This window comes from Armigeres subalbatus, chromosome 2 (assembly GCF_024139115.2).
Source record: "Armigeres subalbatus isolate Guangzhou_Male chromosome 2, GZ_Asu_2, whole genome shotgun sequence".
In the NCBI taxonomy this organism is placed as follows: domain Eukaryota; kingdom Metazoa; phylum Arthropoda; class Insecta; order Diptera; family Culicidae; genus Armigeres; species Armigeres subalbatus.
Window position 1 is genome coordinate 331,558,322 of NC_085140.1, and position 26,124 is coordinate 331,584,445.

General features: G+C 38.6%; 1 protein-coding gene across 1 annotated transcript; it reads right to left on the reverse strand.

Annotated features, from left to right (window-relative positions):
* Positions 1 to 4,231: 4,231 nt before the first annotated feature.
* Positions 4,232 to 26,124, reverse strand: LOC134216931 (venom dipeptidyl peptidase 4-like). Its single transcript, XM_062695695.1, has 8 exons — positions 26,004 to 26,124; positions 6,750 to 6,925; positions 6,594 to 6,688; positions 6,392 to 6,522; positions 6,138 to 6,331; positions 4,723 to 6,081; positions 4,450 to 4,661; positions 4,232 to 4,384 (listed from the first exon to the last, which is right to left on the reverse strand). Exons 2-8 carry the CDS (start codon positions 6,907 to 6,909, stop codon positions 4,280 to 4,282), a joined length of 2,256 nt encoding a protein of 751 aa, XP_062551679.1. The 5' UTR covers positions 6,910 to 6,925; positions 26,004 to 26,124; the 3' UTR covers positions 4,232 to 4,279.

Consider the following 26,124-nt stretch of genomic DNA (forward strand, 5'->3'; position numbering starts at 1 on the left):
GTCACCGAATGATGTCAAACAAACCGACCGTTCGGTAACAATAACGGAATTCGGTTCTCCAGTATTACGCACAAATAATGCAAAATCATTATGCAGAAGTTCATAATTAGAATACAATAGACTCATTCCAGTCAATCATCAATATTTTTTATTTATTCAGGAAAATCGTACATTAAAATTCAAATTACTTTAAGAAATTCACGGAATTACCTCCAATTTTACACGTTCAACATTTTCATCAATTATGCTGTTGAGATTTCAATAATAAAAAATAGTTAATCCAAAGAAAATAAAAATGTTTCGCCCGTCGTGCTCATTTCCGTTATTCCGCTTATTGTGCGGGCAGTGAACGAGTAGAATATTGTTTATCATGGAGCATTGTTCAGGTTTCCTACAAAAATAATGATATAATTAGAATATTAATTACTCACAAAAAATATCTATAACACGTGCATTTTCCGCTCTCAATACTCTTTAAATTTTCGTCTTTTTAGAATAAACAATAGAAAACTGATAGAGAAAATTACCTTGGCACGCACTTTTAAAAATGGCTGAGGATTCCTTCGACACTGCTTCGCTGATGTGTCAACCGACTAATCGGTTTCGATAATTGTCAAAACGGCTTTAAACCGAGTTTTCTCGGTTTTAGTGAACCGAACTCGTACATACATTCGGTTAACCGGAGTTTTCGGTTCATCTGGCATACCAAACTGTCAAATTACTTCTAGTTGTACCGAAACTCGGTACACATATGTTACTAGTTTTGATTTTGAACGGTTGTTCGGTTCCTTATTGGTGAACCGATCTAGTACGGTAAAAAAATACAACCGAAGTCGGTCAAAATTTCTAAGTGTGTACGATTTGACAGTTAGGTACCACATAATTACATTTAGATAGACTGATAGTTTAACAGAATTACGGGTAAAGCAGAGAATCAAAAGTACAGAGTAGCAAAAAAAAAACTAAAGTAAGCTTGTTAAATTTATGCTAGGGTCTTCAATGCGGTCTTGAATGAGGTTAGCGTTGGTTTCTCTTTCGTTTCGAGCGGCAAGCCGTTCCAGCAAGTGGTTCCAAATACCAGCAAGCTCTTGTCACTTGACGATGTGTGTCTAATACTTGTGACACATATATGATACCAATATCACTGTACAGCATAAAATCATATGTCTGTCACCCAGAATCACGCTGGTATCACGATAGCACGATGATTCCCGTACCCTGCCCTGCGACCGTTGTATTATACGAAACAGAACATAATTTGTTGTTTTGAAATGTCAAATACGCCGTTTGACATATGAAATAAAAACAAACATTTGCAAGCTGACTGAGTAAAATTCGTTTTTCTGCAATTCCGGATGATATTTTTCACAACATTGGCAAAATAATTATTCGTAAGCCCATTATTTGCTACAATTACGTTCTGAAGATGTCTACCTATTGATTTTGCCAGTTGTTGGGTTATTTCCGGGAAAGATCTACCGTCACTTTTGCATGATATTCAATGGTTTGAGTTCTGTATCGTGTGATTTCGAACATTTTGTGCAAGGATCCCATGGGTTTTAATTGGAATGAGGTCTGGGGGTTGGGAAGGATGCGGGCTCTTTGATTTGCCATTAGTCAGCATCTACTTTTTAGATGGGAAGAATGTTTTGCACGTTGTTTTGGACAAATTCAAAATTGGACCTGTAGTATTTGGAGAGGGAAGGAAGATAGGAGGGGAGGATCTCGTGGAGGTAAAAGTGAAGTGTAGAAATAAACGGTAGTCAGCGCGAAGTAAATAAGTGTTTGAAAAACCCGGTGTTCCGTGTTCGAATAAACCTGTTACAGGATCTATGACCCAGTTGAACGGTGCTAGCTGTATCCTTCAAAATATCCAAATGAATTAAACGAGCAGTGCCGTTTGCACTGAAACCACCCCAAACCATAGAATAATAGAGTGATTAACGCCCGCAGAAATAGTTGCCCTGCGGAATATTTGCAAGAACTCGCATATTTCTGCTAAAATACCTATACGAAGAATTGGAAAATTATGACGTTTTACAGTTTATGATTTCTATAAATTTTGATGAAAAATATAGTTTTGGAAAGCGGTAGAATCAGTTTCAAAACAAGCTGTCAAATAGATACAACGGTGGAAATAAAAGATGTGTGTCATCTTGTCACTGTACGCGTACATCGTGATACGAAAATCATTGTGCGGAAATCATATGTCTGTCGATAGTATAAGGATGATGAAGTTCTGAGTTCGTTCTTGCTGTCCTCGTATCAGGTGTTGCGAAATGTAATCTGGTTGGTTCCCGAAGTATGCTTGCCTCATAAATGTACAGATCCGTAGATGATAGTTTGCGGGCAGATCATGACCCAAAATCAAATTGCTGTAGAGTCACGTCGACGAAGGTTGAACACAAACCGTACAGCCGATTTATAGCACCGGTGAAGCAGATTTTTGAGGCTGGCAGTAAGTCCTGAGTAATACACAACATCACTATAAGTAAAAATGGGTACTATGGCAGCTTGCAGATAGCGGTTTGAAGAATTAATGTTCCTGTTTTAGTGAAAACCTGGGAACTGCGGACTCGATCGAATCCAATTTTTAAGATATTTTGCTTGAAACTTGCAAATTTCCTCTCAGTGTTCAATGTACACGCTACGATTTTCTCACATTAATTTATCATTGTATTTATCTGTATAAAATTAATTACAAAGGTTTCTCGCTTAACTTTTCAAAAGGACCTAAGTAACATTTTTTTCATGAATTAATTTAAATACTGCAATCAACAGCTTTCATGTTGTTCTGTTGACTGCGCTATTCAAATTAATTCATGAAAAAAAATTTTTTTTTAAATGTTACTTAGGACTTTTTGAAAAGTTAAGCGAGGTTTCGTCAATTTTCCCCCGTAACGCTGGGTAGACACCTTTGCGTGGTGTGTTGCGGTGTAAGTTCTACCACGGTCACATTGTCAGCTACAGGCAAATCCTGACCCAACGAATACCTTCCCCAATATCCAACTCCGTGGTACTTATGAGGGTGTCGCTGAGTCGGGGCCTCTCGTTAAGTAAGTACTACACCAACACTTCCTTCCTCTCCCAAGTTACGGCGAAGATGGGCGTGGCCAGGAGTAGTAATCATCATGCTTTTGTGATTTTTATCCTAGATTGAAATCAAGGACCACACCCACCTTGATTTCTGATAGCAATCTGAATAAAGATTCCAAAAGAGAAACATGAGTATCACTAGTGTCCAATCTACGAAGTACACCGTAACTATGCTATGCTATGCTATGCTTAAGCGAGGTTTCGTCAATTTACTGCATTGAATTTATAGCGTGTCGAATGTTACATTGATTCATATCGTTCACTGATGTTGAATCCGTCAATATATTTAAAATTACACCAGAGAATTGAAATTTGTTCGATATCAGCTGTAAGTTGTATGAGTCGATTTATACGTGTACTCTCTCGGCTACGCTCAAATTACACAAAACCCCTCTCGAAGCGATGGATGCTTTTTGACAGCTTACTTGGGAGATTTTTTGACACTCGTTTCGACTCTATCCGCAGCCTCCAGGTGAAAACTATTGCTTGGGTTTTTGTTTGGATTTGGGGAAAGCTTGTTGACTCTAGCCCAATTGGCAATTTCTTGAATATCATCGTAAGTCACATACCTAAAGTTAGAAGAGTGGATAGTACACGTGGCACATGGAGTGTTAGCCACTGCTTAGTGACGTCAATGGTTGGTTGAATTAGCAACCCTATAACCAGAGACCGGCGGAGTGAAAAACTGTCGAATTGGCAACGTATGAAAATGCATGAATTCGTGAAAATAATACTGGCAGCACTTGAACTTTTTGCTTGCTTCTTATGGATGCAAAAAGTAAACAAGTCGAATTGGAACCGCTTTTGACGGTTCGATTGGAAACAAGATGGTGTCTTCGCCGATCTCTTATTCTAGTATTTCTAGGCTGAATGACAAGTGCCAGCGAGAGACGAACGAGGAGACCTGGTGACTAATAGTGTTGTATACCAATCGACTCAGTTCGACAAACTGAGGTGATGTCTGTGTGTACGTCTGTATGTATGTGCGTAAAAATACTCACTATTTAGGCACTCATCCTTAATTTGTGATGAACTTTGTACTACACTTAAAAATCACTTTAATAAAGAATTAAAAAAAACTCATTCCTAATCGAATCGGGGATTTTATAATTATTTTTGTCGTACATCTATTTCAATGTATTCCAAATATTGAATGATTGCACTGTTTGTTGAACATGAAATGCTATACATAACTTTGTTCAGTGAAGCATTCATTCCAGAACTTATCCATCGTATGATACAAATGTTCCGAAACACCGCCGAGTGCATGATCTTCATCAGGATAAAACTGAAAAATGAATTCCGATACAAAATAACCTTTTCATTCCATCCGGATAAAACCACCATCCTTACCATCTGTTGAAACTCGATATTTTCGTCCACAAGTGCGCGAACAAACACCATCGAGTTCTGATAGTGCACATTATCGTCGGCATTGCCATGAATCAACAGGAACATGTGATTTCGCATTCCGTTCACATACTTACTGACGTCGGCTTTTCTGTATCCCTTCTTGTTGTCGCCAGCTTGGGGCAACCCCATGTACCGTTCCGTATAGACTGAATCTGAAATTAAAATCCATAACATGCAACGTTGAGTGATCAATTTCTAAATTCTTATCAATACCGTAGAACATCCACGAGGTAACCGGCGCAACCGAGATTCCACATTTGAACACACGTCCGCTGTCCTTCTCCAGTGTCAATGACGTCACAAAACCACCGAAGCTCCAACCCCAGATTCCCGTCCGTTTCCGATCGATGAAACTGTAGGTATCCTGCAGATATTTAGTCACCGCGATTTGATCCTTAATCTCCACTGTTCCGAGCCGGTTGTTGAGTGCGAACAGAAAGGCGTAACCTTGATTGGCGGTGCCGCGTCCATCGATCTGACAGTAGATAGTCTTCTTCGTCGTGGTCAGATAGTTTCCGAAATCAATGGTGAAAGTATCGATAACTTGAGCGGAGTTCGGTCCGCCATACACCTGAACGATCATTGGATACTTTTTCTTGATTTTATCTGGTTTTTCAAAGTCGATTTCGGCTGGGAGGTACAACCGAACGGAAGCTTCGAATCCACCCTTGACCGGGACCTTGAGGAATCGGACTTCGGTTTCCTTGTATGCCGCTAGTTGAGTGCGTAGTGCTTCGTTCGATTCCCATTCAACGAGGAGGCGTAGATCGCTGGTGCGGTAGATTTGAGAGTACGATGGGGTAGGTCCTGAGCAGGTGGCCACAAAATATGAGTAGTCGGTACTAAATGATACGCTGGCGTATGTGCAGGGGGTATTGTTGCTGTAATTGTCTTTCAGCAAGCTGCACGTTAGACATTGTCCATCGCGATATACGTGACGAGTTTGGGGGGCACTAGCAGGAACTGCAGTGTAGTACAGGTGGCCCTTGATTTCATCATAGCCAATAATGCTAGAGACGGTATACCGTTCTGGGGACTTGTCGCTGTTTACATTGTTTCCGTTGATTTCCCAGACTCGCTGCCAACCGCTAGAATTTGCTAGTAAGAAGCATCGTTCGCCGCTTGAGGTGCAGATCGGTTTGTTCAAAATGTACCAGCCTTTTGGTTCGTTGAATCTGACAATCTCGGTACAAGCCGTCGATTGCACATTACAGCGTTGATATGTCGCTATGTTCTGTCTTCGGTTCAACCAGATTGCCCCCAAATCCGTTCCAATCCAATTTACTACGCCGAGGATATGATCAGCGGTGACAATATCTTCTGGTGCAGGTAGTTCGATCCATTCGTTGGTATTCGCTAGATTCATGACCTTTAGATGAACTGTAGGGTTAGTTGTGTTGACCTTGGGGTACCGGAGTCTATGCTCTACAGGATATTGGGTTTCGGGATCACCTGGTTCGCCATACATTTGGTACGAATACTCCTTCACGTTGGTGTCGTTAAAACTAGCCATTGCAATGTGACTTCCATCGTTTGAGAACCAAAACGCGGTATCAGTTTCGAAAACTTCCTCTGTGCGGACGAATATTGTTAGATATATTTGTTATTAGTTTTGCTTTTGATCATACCTTCATAAACCCAATCGGATGCTCCGTTATAAATAACTCCTGGTACTCCATCGGTTGTTAAGGGAATTTCCACTGTGCTCAAAATCTTTGCACGATAATAAACGTTGTTATCTTTCACGTATGCCAAAGATTTCCCATTAGGAGAAACTTTGCACACAGATATTTCTTCAGCGTTGGCTACGTCGTATGAAATGCTAACAAAACAATTTTTAATATTAATACCAGACTTAATTCATGTTTATGGGCGATCATACCCAGAAGTTATATCCAATACGGTGAATTTGGAGAGTGTTGAATGTCTGAAGACAGTACGGGCGTCATATTGGATTAATACCTTGTCCACTTCGGGTGTAATAAAGTGCACAGAAACATCGGGCCACTTTTTCTGAAATTCAATATTCAGTCTTTTGTTATGGTTACATCAATATTATATGTAATAAATAATATTCATCTTACCAAAAACCTAGCTTTTAGAACAGTAGTTTTTAATTTTCTATCGATGTTGTACTTGACATAGTTTCCCTTCTGGTTACTGAAGATGAATTCATTGCCTGTTTAATGGGCATATTATTATGAATGTATTTGTTCCAAGTAGTAAGAGTTCGGCCCTACCAGTCAACCAAGTGCCGTTGAAACTGAGCTGATTTAATTGGCTGGAAATGACCTCGTTTAGGGTGAAATCCTTCAATTGCTTAGTCTGTTTAGTGATTCTAGGCACTGCATCACTTCTTGCGAACAAGATGGCCACGATGGCCAACGTAAACGACTTCATGGTCCGTACGTTCAGTCTCGAAAAAGAAATATCACGTGATTGAAGAATTGTTAATTTTTGTTATGAGTTATAATCTTAATATCAGCATTAATGAAATTCTTCTGCTGCTTAGTGCATGGAAAAGGGGATATAGTCGCAGCAACTAGCCCTTTACCAAAAGTGGACAGCGATTCGAACGCCGTCCACGACAGAAGAAGAAGAAGAATAAGTGCATGGAAAAGCTGATGTGAAGGAGATTTTCCCAAAATGTATTTAATTTCAACAAAAACACTCATGGTTTTAAACACTTGGTTATGAATAAGGTAAACTGTCTGTGTTTGACTAATTACAATAGGGCACTGCACGGAAACATATCTTTCTCTTTCGTTCCTCTTAAATTTTGACGTTTACTGGCCTTGTTGTTTTCAAATTGCTTTGCAGCGAGAAAGAGACAAAGCAGTCCGTGCAATGCCCTATAGCAACCCACCACAGGCGATTAATCAAGATTATGTCGATAAATGTAACAATTAAGATCTTTTTTGATGAAGAGTCTGCGGTTGTAGCAGATTGTATTGAAATAAAAATTTATATTTTCGAATCAAAGCATGACTTATTTTAATGCATTTAAACTATCAAAGCAATCGACTTCTGAATGCATTTTGCCATTCTTTATCTAAATGTGAGCTCGATTTACAGAACGAAACTAACAGGATTCGGATACGAATCTTTGGTACTTTGTTTTTAAATTACTAGCTCCACAGGTTCCTGCTGGACATAAATACTTGCGCGAGTACACAGTCTATTGCAATTCGGATATTCGGAGGATGTCAAGGGCATTCGCTCTTCCACGACATGGCGCGATTATCAGCTGGCCATGCGGTGGTATTTTTTTGTTTCGATGGGAAAGAACAATGGTTGGAAATTTTCAAATTTTGTTGTTTGATCCATCCCAACAAACATTCACTAGTTGAACTAACATCAGTGTGATGATTTAATTCAGCGCTGTGTTGAATTATGTCTGTACTATTTCTTATCACAACTTCTGTTCAAGCTTTGTTCACACAATTTTGGCGAAGTTATACAACTACAACATCTCATTTTGAAAAACAACTTTATTAACTGATTCGTTAAACCTTCAATAAGCATTTTACTAAGCCTCAATTCAGCTATATGTGAATTCTTCGAAAATAATAACGCATAGAAGGTAACATCATCAAGATCTCCAATGAACGTATTTTGAAGGAATTGCTATTTTCATATAATCATTTTAAAATTTTCCTAAATCGGGTCTCGAACTGCTGTAATTTGATCATCCGCCGGTAACGTTGTCATCCGCGCCATCCTTGATTTGTTAGATATGGCTCACTCAATGCATAACATAAATAATCTTATTGCTGAATATGAATCATAATTGGACTCTTATTCAATAAGTCAATCTGTCAAACTACAGTTTATTAATAACTGTACAAGATTTTTATTTCAACCATTGTTCAGGCAGTCATAACCATCGCACACTAGGAAAAATACGTAAAAATAATGTCGATAAACGATAAAATAAAATCCGTCCCCAATGCTATTTATGAATTTATGAAAATAAAATCAATGTATATTCGGCCTTCCTCAGAATCTCTTGATAAACGATTGCGGTATGATTGTCAAATGCCAAGATTATTCCAATTTCGCCGCAATAAAGATCAACATCCATGCGATAATATTGGGATCCCACACATCAAAGATTCAATAATTTTCCGACGTTATTCAACGGCGTTATGCCCGGCTTTAAGGTTCCCCAAACACACGCGACGCGACAGTCGCGACGCGATTCTATCGCTTGGCGACAGCGATTCTGTCGCCGTTGGTATGGAAGCGTAAATAGAACATTGCCTGCAGCGACCCAACGATAGAATCGCGGCGACTAGTTGTCGCCGTCGCGGCGATGAAATCGCTTAGGTCTGGGGGAGCCCTTAAGTAAATTTAGTTCCGCATGAATGCATGATTTTTTTCATTGCTCCAGCTGTTTTATTGGTTTTAATCTCCGATAGCTTAATAAATCACGAATATAAAAAGCTTGTCTTGAAAATAAATCTTTATTTTCCTAGAAATCAAATTTTCCAGATCTAGAATCCAGATTTTTTTCTCAAACTGGAAAAGCACAATGTTTTTTTCCACTATGCGGTAGATTAGATATAAATGTGAAATCCAATGGTTAAGAAGAACAAAGGTTAAGAAGGATGGCTAATGCTTGCTTATTAACTTACTATTCAAACTCAATTCGACCACCTTTTCAGAGCATCACAGTCGAACAGAGAACCTTAAAAATCATTAGTTCAGCACATTGTTAAACTTCCCCAATGTGCTGATATGTGATAAAACGAAAACGCCAGTTCGACTTCAAATAAAGGTAGTAAACAAATAAATAAGCCATGTCGAATATTAGTTAGATTAAATGCTGAAATGAAATCTGTCTAGCGAATTATTCAGCATCCATTTTATTCAGCTACGAAGATCACAAATAAACAATAATTCAACCTAGATGCTTGTTTGTAGCTTGTCGTTGTTTGTTGGGAGGTTTATTGAACTGGACAACTAAACATTTTTTTGTTTGCGACTCTGGTGTGCATTTTTTCAATAGTTTGACATGACATTTAGAAAATTCAAATATCCCTTGCACTTAAATACTTAGTTAGGACTGTATAATCGTTTATATGGAGTAAAATCAAAGAGCAGAATTTTTCGCACTGAGTGTAGGACAACACTGGAACGAGCAATAGACGAATCCAAGTAAAAATAAGAAGAAGACACACGACGGTGTTAACTTTGACAGATCCTACAGCGCAGCATAGGGAGATCATTTTAAAATGCTTATAATAAATTCTAGACAAATTGTAATTAAAATCTGATTGATGTACGGTACGGAAAAAGTTCTGAATTACATATCTGGAAGCTTATCTCAATTTTTTAAATATTTTCCAAAAATGTATCTATCATACAGTTCGGAACTTTTTCCGTATCATACATCAATCAGATTTTAATTACATTTTGTCTAGAATTTATTATAAGCATTTTAAAATGATCTCCCTATGCTGTGCTGTAGGATCTGTCAAAGTTAACACCGTCGTGTGTCTTCTTCTTATTTTTACTTGGATTCGTCTATCCAATTTGAAATGTTTGAAATTTACTTCATTGAAAAAGAGTACAATCACAATTGTTTGCGTTTGGTATTAACCCTTTATAAGGCAATGGCAACTATATTGCCACCAACAAATTTTATGTTTTTCTATTTATTAACAAGAGCTCTACTTATTATTTCCCATGTAGTGGCTTTATTTGCTTCCTAGTAACACCCCAGATGAATTTGAGCCATAAAAAAATTGAAATATCAATTTAAGAACAGTTTTTTTACGGACAGATCGTAAGTTTCGAGTGGAAGAAGGATTTTCAGTTATAATTCCTTTAAAAAAACGACAAAGATATATTTTTTCCCGTTGGTATTAATTACAGTCAAACCTCCATGAGTCGATATTGAAGGGACCATCGACTCATGGAAATATCGAGGTGAGGAATACAAAATCGATGGGAATCTCTTTGAAGGAACCATCACAGTAACCTCGAAAATATTTTTTTTATATGGCATTATTTGCTTCCATGAGTCGATATCGAGTCATAGAACATCGACTCATGGAGGTTTGACTGTATTTTGAATCTCCTGTGTTAGATTATTAAGTGATTAGCGTGAAGAAAAACATTGCCTTTCTGTATATTTGGTTTTTTGACGAAATTGCGCAAAACGCAAAAAAAAATCCACTTATAATGCTTTTTCCGGCTTGGACTCTTGTTCAAAAAATGTAACGTGCCTTGATTTGACTGGTTCTACGTAAAACCTATTTTTTTTAAATCTTTTATTTATTATTGTTATTGCCTGTTTTCCCGCTTGCCGGGCAGTGGCAACTACATAGGGGAATGGTTCGCCACTTCATCTCATAGCTCCTATTTCAATCCCATCAAAAACAAAGCAATGGAAAGGAATTTGGTTTGTTTATTATTTTTGTGATTTTTTTCAGCAGTGAGCACGCATGTTGACAAAAAGAAGCGACGAATTTGGTGCCGTATTTCTTTGTTTAGCGATGAGATGGATATATGTACAGTGAGATGGAGATCGGAACATTTCCCCTATATTGCCACCAGTGTTGTCCCGCTTGCCGGGCAGTGCACACTGTTTTCTTTCAAGGAAAAACGTGATCGAAATTATTTTGGCGTATAAAAAAGCATTTTAGACCCATAGGTTGTTCAGCAAAGTGATTCCATTTATTATTCTTGATTTTTTGGATGTATCTATTTTGTGATTAATTCACCTAGAAGTGAGAAATTTTTTTTTTTATTATAAATTTTAAAAATTTACTTTGTTAGGCAAAGTAGTAGAAAAAGTCATAGGAAATATTTTACTGATGACACTATAGGTCTATCTGTAAATTTCAATGGTCAAAATTAATTTTTCAATAAAAATAGACTGAAATTTTTTTTTCTGTGAATAACTTTTTCTGTCGATTTTCTACAATTTTCAAATGTTCTACGATTTGAAGCGCTATAAAAAAACACGTTTTGCAAAAAAAAAATAATATCTTATATATAAAGAAATATTTGGGATTTCCAAGCAAAAAAAGTTCTTTTTCAGTACAATAAATCTACTAAACATGTATATTTCTGCAAATCAAATTACCCTCATTTAAAACCAGTGGCGCCGGGAGTGGGTGGGACAAGTAGGACATGTCCTACGCATGAAAATACCTGGGTAGGACACTCAAAGCATTGTCCTACCCATGATTATGGTAAGAACATACCATATGGACAACTGAAGAATCTAATACTATCAATATTGTTCCAATTTTTGGATATAAAAAAATCCTTCAAATATTTCAAAGTTCATCAGAGATTTGAACTGCCAATCGTGGAGGTTCCCGGTGTTATAAAGAATCCATCTTTTCCGAAAAGGCTCCTCAGTGTCCGCAAGGAATTCTTTCTATTCCAAAAAGTGCTCAATGATGTATTGAGATTTTCCAAGAAGTCTTGAAGTTTTTAATATTTTCTAATCTTCCACAAAATTATTATTGATTTTTTTTTTTTGGAAGTACGTAATTATTTCTGCTAGCTCAGGAAGGCTCACAAAATTTCTGAAATTGTATAAATATTGACAGGACGGCAGGTGAATTGAACAAACGTTGATAATCTAAACATCTAAACTAAGCTTAAACTAACTGTACTTGGGATTTACCACCTGTTCTGGAAGTACACAATTCAAATAGGGGCGAGCATGGGATTGAACCCACGACCTCCTGTCTAAAGGCTACCTTACACCTCGGGAAAATTTTCCGCCAGATTTTGATCCCCGTGCATTTTAAATGGGGCCGGGATTTTGATTTTCCGTGCCCGAATCCCGAAAATGCGTGGGGAAAACGCGGACCACATTCGCGAGGTGTGAGGCTACCTTAAGGCAGAAGCGATAGTCACTAGACTACCGAGCTTCTCTCGAAAAGTTGAGTTGTTACAAGGATACGAGAGAAAAATCGTAGGAATATGTAAATATGAAGTGGTTTATGATAATTGTAGCACATTCGGACATTTGATAGCAACCCTATGAGAAAAACAATTCTGGAAGCTTCTAAAAGTTTATTGAAATCTATAGGAATCACAATTATACTTCGTTTGCATGCAATCTTAGAAGTTACTAAGAAATAAGTCTAAAATTCGGGGTAACATAGTTCTTGGGATTTTTGAAAAACCTCTTAAATAGTACTGAATATCTTGAAAGATTCTTGGACGATCATAAGCATCCCAAGTAACATTTTTAGTTTTATAACGCTCTTGAAAACCATTTTTTACACTACAAGAGTGCCTAAAAACCATTATAAAACCAAAATGTTACTGGGGATATCTGGTAAAACGTAGCAATGTTTATGAAGAATTCTGAAGGAGCGAATTGCTTTAAGGTGATTATACAATCAAGCCAAGTGGTGAATTTCAAATTCACCACACGGTTTCTACTCCTGTTATGAAAAGTTCAAATCTAGCGTAATAATTCTCGTACAATGTTGAAATTAAAGTCGATTGTTTAGCATAAGTAAGCAAACGATCTACGGATGTTTCATCTCCATAGGCGTTGTGGTTCTCTCAATTCGTGCTCTTGAAAAATCACTAGAAAAAGCACGTGGTTTCCAAGATGGCCGATTTGTGGCTTTGTTGTATAACCACCTTAAGTTAGTGAATAAAACCAATTAATAGCCATAGGGAGTATCATAACTTATCTGAAGATGTCCGAGAAAAATGTTTTGAGTTTCAAGAGGATCTGCGGAAAGTTCATGAAACTCCTTAAAATTAGTTTATACATTTGATACTCCAGTAACAGATTCGCCTTTATTTTTTTTTATGTTAGTAAATTCAAGTTTCAACGTTCCAAAATATTATTTGGGTCTAGAAAATACATTTTCGACGTTTTGTCCTACCCACGTCTTGGGACGTGGCCGCGCCTCTGTTTAAAACTATAAAGTTAACGCTAATAAATCATGGGAAACCCATTTGTCGCTCAATGTCCCTGTCGTGGTACAACCGTGAACGTAATGGATGCCATTTTAATTTTTAACCAGTTCAGTAAAGCTGTGTGTCATGCTGTCGTTCAAAACATGAAAAAATTGTTTCCAATTTCATGAAATAAATACATGTATCATATCTTTTATTTTTAAAATTTTTATTAAATTGTTTTATATTTCAAAACGTTAAGGTACCCCGGGGCAAGTGAAAATACGGGGTAAGTGGGTACTATGACTGCAGATGAATAGATGAACGTTTTTAATGGTAACAATGTTCTACGAAGATGAAGCAGAACTATATAAACGAGTATACCCGACACAAAAATATTTGGAATCAAAACCATTCGAGGCACCATACTAATTCTATTGCTTGATCATAACTTTAAACTTCCGAGGAAATCTATCACTTTTATTTTATTTCAATGGATTTCAAACTAAATAGTCGTTTCTAAATTAATCATTGATGTGGAAAGTGAATACTTTGAGCAATTAAATAATTGTGTGACATCGAAAACGTTTTAAAAGCTTTGATTAAAACCAAAATCTGCAATTTTCACTTGCCCTTGAGTTTTAACATACATGGGGCAAGTGGGACATATTTGAACAACATTTTCGTTAAAGCTATTTTAATTGTTTTAGATGGTTGTCTAGTGAAAAATAACTTCGTCATTCATATATCATATGGATCTGAATCAGATGCAGTTTGATCTCGTTGTTAAAAAGTATATTGTACAATTTATTACCAAATGAGTTGTTTACATTCTGAAAATTAGCTCTCGCATGAAGAAGAGCAATGGCTATAACTATACGATATTCTTCCGTTTACAGTGCAAATAATGTATTTATTCTACAATATGTCAACAGGATTTGTCTTGTGTTTGGTAATTTAAAACTTCGCATCAGATTTTCAGATAAATAAAGTGCTTAACACATAAATTGGCTATTTCGTTCTGTGACAAACTAAAAACACAGCGCATCCCCTGAATAAAAACGTTTTTTTTTCGTTCGACAGTAGAAAACAGAATAGGTCCCACTTGCCCCGTTTGAAGGGATAAGTGGGTCCTGAAGGTATTTTTTTTTTCTTGAGCTAGCAATATTTTTGTAATTGAATAAATGGCTTTCAACACCTCTACACCTCAACAATGGAAGCATATAATGATGTATCCGTGGTTAATGTTCTGAAATAACCTGATTTCTAAGTATACGTTAACAATTTTGCTGAACTAGCGTTTTTTTAGGTCCCATTTGCCCCGGGGTACCTTATCACAAAAGTGATAATTACCGCTACAATTGCTCTAGATATTGAGTTGAGTTGCTTTTGCTTTTCTACCTATATAGAGCGGAATAATTGGTTCAATGTACACCCGATTCTTTTTTTACACGGGGGATGCGTTCCGTGTAAAAAAAGTTTTCAGTTCAAAATTCGAAAATCCGTGTAAAAAAAGTTTTATGATTTCTCGATTTCTCGAATCATGCAAAATGCAATTTTGCAAAAATTTTGTATTGGATTTTTTTACACGGCCGTGTAAAAAAAATCCGTGTAAAAACAGAATCGGGAGTACTATATTTAATTTTACGTAGTTTACGTCGAGCGGTCGTGTCTTGTATGCAACCCCATTTTTTCAATTATAGCATGTTCATACCAATCATGATTTTATATTAAACGGCCGTTTATATTAACCACCGGAATATTATCCACCGTTGAAAGCATTTTTCATACACCCAAAAAACAAATCTGACAATTATTGTATAAGATCTGGGCATATACAATTCTGTAAGCTTTTTATACAAATATTGTACAATAATTGTATTGAAATAATACAGATTTTGTATTGCCGATTTCACCAATTTGAAGAGTTATGTGTAGATTGTGATTTGCCCGCTTCTTTTTCTCACACTCACTCTCATTTCGGGTTGATCGATTTTTGTTACTGAAATTTACCCAATTATAACCCATTACTCGTTAGTCACATGTAAGCGTGTACACTAAATCGATTCCCGCCATGATTTGACGTCTATTTGTTTTCAGATTGGGCACTCACACTCAAATATTATACACGGAAAATCAAACTTTTTTGAGTGTATTGAGTGTGAGAAAAAGATGACTGTGAGAAAAAAAATCTCGCAGAACTCTTATAAAGTGCAAAAAGCGCAATATATGCCCAATTACAGTATCCCCCCGCTTATCCGGACCTCGCTAGTCCGACGACTCGTTAGTCCGGATCTCGCTAATTCGGAATTTTCCGGATTAAAAAGTATCAACACCCATTTAAACACATTATGCTGTCAGTTTTCAAATTTGTGCTGTGATTTTGTTTTGGTTCATTTGTATGGATTTGACAGTCGGATTAACGAGAGAAACCCCGATAGTCCGGCAATACATTTGTCGGATCAGCGGGGGTATACTGTATTATACAGTTTCTGCAAGGTTCTTATGCAGAACTGTATTAAAATCTGCCATCCGCTGGTTGGGTGTAGTATATAAGTTTTATTACTAATTTTTCCTCATAGGTTTTAGCATGGAAGGGACAACGAGCGACAAATTATTTTCTCATGATTCAATGGCGTTAGCCTTATAGTTTTGAATAGGGTAATTTGATTTGCACAAATTTGCACGTTTTGTAGATTTTTTGTACTGAAAAATGAAATATATAAGATATAAAAATAATGTTTTTTTAGCAAAACGTGTCTTTTTTTATAGCCCTTCAAATAGTAGAACATTTGAAAATTGTAGAAAAGCAATACAAAAAGTTATTTAAAGAAAAGTGATTTTGAGTTTATTTTTTGAAAAAATCAATTTTGGCCACTGAAATTTAGAGATAGACCTATAGTGTCACATCCAAAAAATCAAGAATATTGAATGGAATCACTTTGCTGAAGAACGTATAGGTTCAAAATGCTTTTCTACGCGCCAAAATAATTTCGATCACGTTTTCCGTAAAAGGAAACAGTGTGCAGTGGCAACTTTATTGCCACCAATGTTGTCCCGCTTGACGGGCAGTGGCAACTATATTGCCACCAATTTTTCAATGTTTCTGAAAAAAGAAAAAAGAAAAAGGCTCAAAATAATTTTCTTATCAAAATGTTTCTGAGCTGTTTATTGTATAACAAACATACATTTGAGTTTAATTTACCGGTGATGGATCGACTGTATGTAAATATTTTCCCATTGAAAAATACACAATTCCCGTGTCGAAACGTCGGGTAAATAATAAACTTGTCGTGAAAATTGTAAGACTAAGTTCAATAAACAGAATACGAGTTTAATACCCTGTCAACATTGTGTCGGTGTCCTATTGTTGTTTTTGTTAATTTATTGTTTAGATTTGTCTGCCTTATAGAGGGTTAAACAATCAGAGCTTCAGACTTAGTACTTATTCACTTTAAACATGACCATGCAATGATAATTGAGGAAAAGAGGTAAGGCTTTGAAAACTGTAGGGAGAGATCCCCCAGCGCCGGACACCTCCCAGCACCGTACACTTCTCAAAACGATACTTGCAGAGGTCCTTCCACCATCTAATGTAGTGCAAAGGATAGCTATTTCAAAGTTCTTTACCTGTAGGAAAAATTTGATCTTTAGGTTGAAAGCTTTGTTGAAAATTTAGGATTGAAAAAAAAGATGGTCAAAATTTTCTTTTTTTACCTTACCTTAGAAGGTTTGATTCAACAAGATCAAATTTGATCGGAAGCATTCTAATCATGTAGAGAATTGTTGAATAACGATCATGATTTGTTAGATATGTTATGTAATTGTGGTGCAAAATCAATTTCGTCTATCCAGCTGCTGTCCCCCAGCTGTCCGGACAGTGAGATTCTTATGTAAGCAAATAGTCATTCGTGAACCTGTTTTGTTAAACTTACTTCAATTTAATTGCTTCTTCTTACTAAAGTTTCAGGAAGCTACAGAAATAAGTAAAACAAAAATTTTAAGATGGCATTGATAAAAGGTGAGAATTCTGAGTAGGATGTAAGAAATTTAGCTGGAGAGTCGAATAAGCTCTATTAACAGCTTTTAATATCCACAATTCAAAGCAAGTGAAAAATATCGCTATTCGTCTCTACTCATATAATAGCAACTTCGCTATATTTGAACATGATGCAAAAGTGTCCGGTACTAGGGTACGCTTTTCTGAAAGGTGAAATTTTCCACCAAAATTCATCATTAAAATACATTGTCCATCCAAATCAATAGTTTTTCGAAAACTGTGCGCATTGCGTCTGAAGTTTGTGTGAGAATCAGTATGGGAAAACGTATATTTTTTCATTTTTACTCATAGAAGTTTCAGTTCATCGTAAACCAAGTGGTCATTTTGTTAAGTACCTTCAACCTTTATTGGAGTACTTTCAACATTTCGTATTCAAGAAAATTGGACTTACATTATGCTTTACTTACTTACTTATGGGTCCTGTACACCTAGCCTCCGGTGGTACACACTGATACACACCTTGTTTCGCTAGCGTATAACAGCACAGATTTCACGTTAGAGTTGAACATTCGTATTTGGTGCGTTCAATTATCTGCCTGTTTTCCAGATATTTCTTAAACTCGCAAAGGCAGCCCTTGCTTTCTTGGACACAACTAAAATCTCTAGCAGTAGCTTCGGTATTGACGCGTGTTATACGTCGGATCCTGGGCAGATCACGCCGAGGTGGTGGTGGCCTGGTTGGCACTTGAAAAAAATGTTCGAAGTGCTCGAACCAGCGGTTCAGCTGGTCAGTTGAGTCAGTCAATAATTCGCGTCTTTCACTGGCATCGCTTAAGGTCACTCTGACAGAATCCAAGTTTCAACAGAAACTGACAGAATCCAAGTTCGCGTTTTCGGGGCACACCACTCGATACGGAAGCAACGCACAACTGTCGTCGACATGAGCGTTTCGCTTCCTTCTCCAGAGCCGAATATCGCCGAGCTCCTCTGGTTTTTGATCGCTCTATCGCGGCTTTGGCTTCTCTTTGCTCCTCTATCTTTCTCCAGGTTCATCGGTGATCCATTGTTTTCTCTGGGTATCCATTCGCTGCCATATTCCGGAATATCTGCAGCACGCGTCTCCAGTTCTTCAATGAAGGACCGTTTCACCGTGGCATCTTCCAGTCGGTGTGTGTTGTGCTGTGGATTCGGTATATATCGACGATGACGACATTCCAAAAGATCGATCTACTAGATAACGTGAGCTGAACTAGAGAACGTATTTCCTGAAAATTGATCACTGGCTTGACTTAACCTCCTAGAGTGTTCAAAACTATCATACAATGCGATATAGGACTCAAATAATGCATCCGTCCCGAAAGGGTTAAGGTGCTTACCCTTAACCGATTTGCTCGCAACAAGATTTTTCTTGCATGATTCAAACTATTGAGTGGTTGCTGATAGTGTTTGAAGATATTATGGAAAATAAATCGATTCTTGTCAGGACAACCATTATATTCGCAAGAAACTAAAATGCTGTACTGACTGTAGCAAATTCATCACCAGTTAAATTTTCTCGCAAGATTCTGAGTTTGGCCATGTGCTGTTAGTGATTTAAAAGGCGTATTTTTAAGACGAGTAACAAGAGAGTTGATCCGATTCGAACTTTCGTCAATTTCATCATCAGAATCGGAATCGGAATCATCGAGTCAGTGTCGGGCCGAACGAAAGCCGTCGGAAAAAAACCAGTTCAAAATTTAAAAATCCGTGAACAAAAAGTTTTATGATTACTCGAAAAATCATGTAAAATAAAGCAACTTTGCAAAATTTTTGTTTGGGGGTTTTTTACAGGACCGTGTAAAATCGGGTGTATCTTCTTCTTCTTCTATGGCTCTACAGGGGATGGACAAAATAATTAGGATAGGCAAATTTAGGGTAAAATTAGATGTGTTGTAACTATCTTAGTTATCATCCGATTTTGACAATTCAGGCATGCCCGAACTAGAAAATTAATGCAGTTTGACGGTATGTCCATGGAACTGACTATGGCCACCGGATTCCGGAGATATTCCGGGTTTTTCGGAGGTAGGTTCAAAACCGTAAATTTGAGGTGGATATTAGGAGAAGTTGTGGGTAAAAATTGAATAATATTAGTAACCACAAATGAAGTAGGGCTCTTGCTGATTGGAACCATATATTGAGATTTGGAATCGGACCAGAATCAAGTGAGATATGGCCATTTCTTTATAATCGGTTCCGATCGATACTTATCAAAGGGTCAGGCCACAACTTCATTTTGAATCTCGCTTTTGATAGATCGGCCACTATGATTTTATTCTAGAAGGGCTCTACTGTGTCCAGAATGAAAAATCAATTGAATAAACGTATCCTGGAGTCGCTGGGATGTCCCCGGGAACCTGTGAATGGGGACTTTTAAGTCTTAGCACCAAAATCAGTCATTCGACGGCTCTTTTTTCATGGTTTTCGATCAGGAAGCGAAGTATGAATATAATATGACCCCTTGACGGTTCTGACCGCTTCCAGGAGCTACGGATTGCCCCTGGGAACCTGTTGAAGACGACATTTAAGTTTTACCACCGAAATCAGTCATTCGGCGGCTCTTTTTTCATGGTTTTCGATCAGGAAGCGAAGTATGAATAGAAAATGGTCAATTTACGGTTCTGACCGCTTCCAGAACCTACAGGATCTATGGATTGGCCCCGGGGAACCTGTGGAAGGGGACATTTTAGTTTTACCACCAAAACCGGTCGATCGACGGCTCTTTTTTCATGGTTTTCGATCAGGAAGCGAAATATGAATATAAAATGGTCCATTGATGGCTCTGACCGCTTTCTTGATCTACGTATTGGCCCCGGGGAACATGTGGAAGGGGACATTTTAGTTTTAGCACCAAAACCAGCCATTCGACAGCTCTTAGTTCATGGTTATCTATCAGGAAGCGAAGTACGAAAATAAAATGGATCATTGACGGCTCTGACCACTTCCAGGACCCAAGGATTGCCCCTGGGGAACCTGTGGATGGGGACATTTTAGTTTTACCACCAAAATCGGTCGTTCGACGGCTCTTTTTTCATGGTTTTCGATCAGGAAGCGAAGTATAAATATAAAATGGTCCATTGTCGGCTCTGACCGCTTCCAGGATCTACGGATTGGCCCGGGGAACCTGTGGAAGGGGACATTTTAGTTTTAGCACCAAAACCAGCCATTCGACAGCTCTTCATTCATGGTTATCGATCAGGAAGCGTAGTACGAAAATAAAATGGATCATTGACGGCTCTTAGGGGCCCTCCTTAGCCGTGCGGTAAGACGCGCGGCTACAAAGCAAGACCATGCTGAGGGTGGCTGGGTTCGATTCCCGGTGCTGGTCTAGGCAATTTTCGGATTGGAAATTGTCTCGACTTCCCTGGGCATACAAGTATCATCGTGCTAGCCTCATGATATACGAATGCAAAAATGGTAACCTGGCTTAGAAACCTCGCAGTTAATAACTGTGGAAGTGCCTAATGAACACTAAGCTGCGAGGCGGCTCTGTCCTATTGTGGGGATGTAATGCCAATAAGAAGAAGAAGATTGACGGCTCTGACCCCTTCCAGGATCTACGGATTGGCCCCTGGGAACCTGTGGAAGGGGATATTTTACTTTTGCCACAAAAACCAGTCGTTTGACGGCTCTTTTTTCATGGTTTTCGATCAGGAAGCGAAATATGAATATAAAATGGTCCATTGACGGCTCTGACCGTTTCCAGGATCTACGGATTGGCCTCGAAAAACCTGTGGGAGGGAATATTTTAATTTTACCACCAAAATCAGCCATTTGACAAAATTCATAGTTATCAATCAGGAAGCGAAGTACGAAAATAAAATGGATCATTGACGGCTCTGACCGCTTCCAGGACCCACGAATTGCCCCCGGGGAACCTGTGGAAAGGAACATATAAGTTTTAGCACTAAAATCAGTTATTCCACGTTTTTTTTATAGGTTTTCTATCAGGAAGCAAAGTATAAATATAAAAGGACCATTGAGCTATCTGTAGGTCCAGAAAACGGTCAGAGCCGTCAATGGTCCATTTCTTGTTCATACTTCACATTCTGATTGAAATCCATGAAAAAAAAGCCGTCCAATGATTGGTTTTTGTGCTAAAACTAAAATGTCCCCTTCCACAGTTCCCCGGGGGCAATTCGTAAGTCCTGGAAGCGGTCAGATCCATTAATGGTCCAATTTATACTCATACTTCGCTTTCTGATAAAAAATCACAAAAAAAAAGCCGTCGAGATATTGGTTTTGGTGCTGCAACTTAAATGTTCCTTTCCACTGGTTTTCCGGGGGGAATCTGTAGGTCCTGAGAGCGGTCAGAGTCATCAATGGTCAATTTTATATTAATACTTTGCTTATATTAAAGAAGAGCTGTCGAATGATTGATGTTGGTGTAAAACTAAAATGTCACCTTCCACAGGTTCCTCGGGGCAACCAGTAGGTCCTGGAAGCGGTAAGAGCCATCAATGGACCATTTTATATTCATACTTCGCTTCCTGGTCGAAAACCATGAAAAAAGAGCCGTCGAACGACTGTTTTTTTTTTTGGTAAAACTAAAATGTCCCCTTCCATAAGTTCCCCGGGGCCAATACGTAGATTCTGGAAACGGTCAGAGCCGTCAATGGACCATTTTCTATTCATACTTCGCTTCCTGATCGAAAACCATGAAAAAAGAGCCGTCGAATGACTGGTTTTGGTGGTAAAACTAAAATGTCCCCTTCCACAGGTTCCCCGAGGCCAATCCGTAGGTCCTGGAAGCGGTCAGAGCCGCCAATGGACCATTTTCTATTCATACTTCGCTTCCTGGTCGAAAACCATGAAAAAAGAGCCGTCGAACGACTGTTTTTTTTTTTGGTAAAACTAAAATGTCCCCTTCCATAAGTTCCCCGGGGCCAATACGTAGATTCTGGAAACGGTCAGAGCCGTCAATGGACCATTTTCTATTCATACTTCGCTTCCTGATCGAAAACCATGAAAAAAGAGCCGTCGAATGACTGGTTTTGGTGGTAAAACTAAAATGTCCCCTTCCAGAGGTTCCCCGAGGCCAATCCGTAGGTCCTGTAAGCGGTCAGAACCGTAAATTGACCATTTTATATTCATACTTCGCTTCCTGATCGAAAACCATGAAAAAAAGAGCCGTCGAATGACTGATTTTGGTGGTAAAACTAAAATGTCTTTTTCAACAGGTTCCCCGGGGCCAATCCGTAGATCCTGGAGGCGGTCAGAGCCATCAATGGACCATCTTATATTCATACTTCGCTTCCTGATCTAAAACCATGAAAAAAGAGCCGTCGAATGACTGGTTTTGGTGGTAAAACTAAAATGTCCCCTTCCACAGGTTCCCCGGGGACATCCCAGCGACTCAGGATACGTTTATTCAATTGATTTTCATTCTGGACACAGTAGAGCCCTTCTAGAATAAAATCATAGTGGACCATCTATCAAAAAGCGAAATTCAAATGAAGTTGTGGCCTGGCCCCTTTGATAAGTATCGATCGGAACCGATTTTAAGGAAATGGCCATATCTCACTTGATTCTGGTCCGATTCCAAATCTCAATATATGGTTCCAATCAGCAAGAGCCCTACTTCATTTGTGGTTACTAATATTATTCAATTTTTACCCACAACTTCTCCTAATATCCACCTTAAATTTACGGTTTTGAACCTACCTCCGAAAAACCCGGAATATCTCCGGAATCCGGTGGCCATAGTCAGTTCCATGGACATACCGTCAAACTGCATTAATTTTCTAGTTCGGGCATGCCTGAATTGTCAAAATCGGATGATAACTAAGATAGTTACAACACATCTAATTTTACCCTAAATTTGCCTATCCTAATTATTTTGTCCATCCCCTGTACGTTCCAACTGGAAGTTGGCCTGCTTTCCAACTTAGTATTCTATTAGCATTTCCTCAGTTATTAATTGAAAGCTTTTCTATGCCCGCCATTGCATGAGTATGTATCTTGTGTGGCAAGTACAATGGATACACTATGCCCAGGGTGTCGAGAATGTTTCCCACCCGAAAACATCCTAGACCGGACCGAGAATCGAACTCGCCATCTTCGGATTGGCAATCCTATGCCTTTGCTCGCAAGGCTACTGGAGACCCCTTGAAAATCGGGTGTATATGGTGTCGATTTAATTTAAATTCCAATAATTTTACCAGAGATCGAAATGAAAAACAATAAAACACGTTTGATTCAACGGAGAAATTAACGTGGATCATTAGTGAAAATGACGAATAATAAAGCACATTAGATCTAGAACATACACAAACATTTTGTACATCATTTTCAGAGTATATTCATGTTGGTCGGACATCTTGGATTTCAAAATAAGTGTCAAAAATTGGTTTTCAAAATCTATTCATCGATCTCGATTAATGATATCTCATATTGTATGGTTTCGTTTCATTGTTGATATCACGAAATTGCTGTTTTCCTTTGAAAAAATTGATTTTTTTTCAAGAATTGCATAAAATCTATAATCTGCGTAACAAAACATTTTTTTTTCCTAAAATCAATCAAAAATCAATATTTAGCCGTTTTCACGTGTTTTCTGACCTTTTTGAGAAACTCGGCTCGATTAACTAAGATCTCATGAAAGTGCAAGCACATATGGGTCCCCTCGTCAGTGTTCGGTTCGGTTTCGGTGTAACTCTTTCTTGCCTCAACCAACTCCGACTAGTACAGGAACGTTGGACTGCGTCGGAACCACAAACGCCATGCCACAAACTGTTTATACCGACGGTGATCGGAGTGAATCCACGACAGCATCGTGATCGAATCGGACCACATGAAGCTCTGCTTGCTTCTGCAGACGTGGTATCGACATGTATTGCAATGGCGCCACCTTGGACCTCGACATCATGATCGAACATAACGGTCCGCGTCGTGCACGTGTTTGTAGATGCGTCCTAGCTTGCGTATACAAACACGTGCAGTTGCAGACTGTCTTGTTGCAGCGAAAGTCTGCCACGAAAATGAAAATAGAAGCAAGGAATAAATTTACGGGATCCTTTGTATCTAGTTGTCCATTTTTTCGCTTCATCGAACTGTTAGTCCCACTCGCATCCGCTACGCAGCTTCCCGTAGAACGTGAAAGCGGGTAGCAGTCCTAACGGGTCGAAAAAAAAACTTATTACGTAGCTCTTTTACGAACGTTTTCATCATCAGCTTCTCGCCGAACAGAACGGCATCAGATCATCAGTCTCTCAGTTTGGTGGAAAACGAAAGCTCGTTACTTACCGGGCTCCACACGATTCTCAACACTCGCTTGGATCTGGACTTCTGATCTTCTCTTAATAATGCACATGGGTTCATCTTTCGTGCTCCCTAACATGATCTACAGGAAAACTTTGGAAACGAACACGATGAGCTCGTTAACCCAAATATGTCGCTTCTTGCGTGTAGCCTTTGATTAAAAGGTCGGCATTGATGAGCGGCAATGAAGTCTGTCATACAGCTTGGGATCTCTTCTCAGGCGTTTGTCCAGACACGTCAGTTGCTGACCGCCATTCTTCTTCTTCATTGGCCTTACATCCCCCATTGGGACATTGCCGCCTCGCAGCTTAGTGTTCACTTAAGCACTTCCACAGTTATTAACTGCGAGGTTTCTAAGCCAAATTACCATTTCTGCATTCGTATATCATGAGGCTAACACGATGATACTTTTATGCCCAGGGAAGTCGAGACAATTTCCAAACCGAAAATTGCCTAGACCGGCACCGGGAATCAAACCCGCCACCCTCAGCATGGTCTTGCTTTGTAGCCGCGCATCTTACCGCACGACTAAGGAGGGCCCTGACCGCCATAGCTGTTGAAAAAATCAGTATTATCGTTCTTCCCCAGCAAACTCGTCTCGAAACGATAGCCGATTCTCCTATTGTCTTCTTCCGGCTGCCGGCGTGTAGTGGCTCTTCAGGAGTCAAGTAGCTCGTGATTCGACACCTACATGAATGATATTCGACGATTCTGCTGTTCGCATTTTTCGGTCCTCTCGGCCCGTATGCAGACCAACTTAGCTGCTTCGGTCGGCCAATTAGCGACTCGAGCGGTGAATATGTGAATATCCTTAAACCCGATCACCCAACCCGAAACACATCCAAGGCCGGACTGAGAATCGGACTCGGAATCTCTGGATAGGCTATGGATACTACTTAGTTTGCAAGGCTAACTGGAGACCCTCACTACTTACTAGTGCATTTACATATACTTTCGGCAGCTGCTTCCATTGCAATGACGTAAAACGAGGCGTTGTTGCTTGCCGTTCATTCACTCAAATTAGTTAGTCAACCTTTCGTTTTCACTGAAAACTTCAAAGCATTTTAACTCCCAGAGTCCCAGGTAACGTTCAACATCTAACATATCATCCAAAGAAAAGGAATCTCGAATATTTGTCGAAGAGCAGGAGTTAACAATCTTAAAATGACTTTCACGCAAATCCATAACAATACAATCACAATTGAAACTCTTTATCTTGTTACCAAGCAGTAGCATATCGGTTAATAATTATGACTTATTGGCAATAAGTTATTGCAAATTTATTTTTAATCGTTCCACTACTTACAGTTGTTTATGTAACCAACCGATAATATCAACTTCTACTGTAAGATTACTGACTGATTCGTGTATTAATTCTTAAGATACGCTGTTTGCAAACTAAAGTTAACTTCCACAGTAGCTGCACA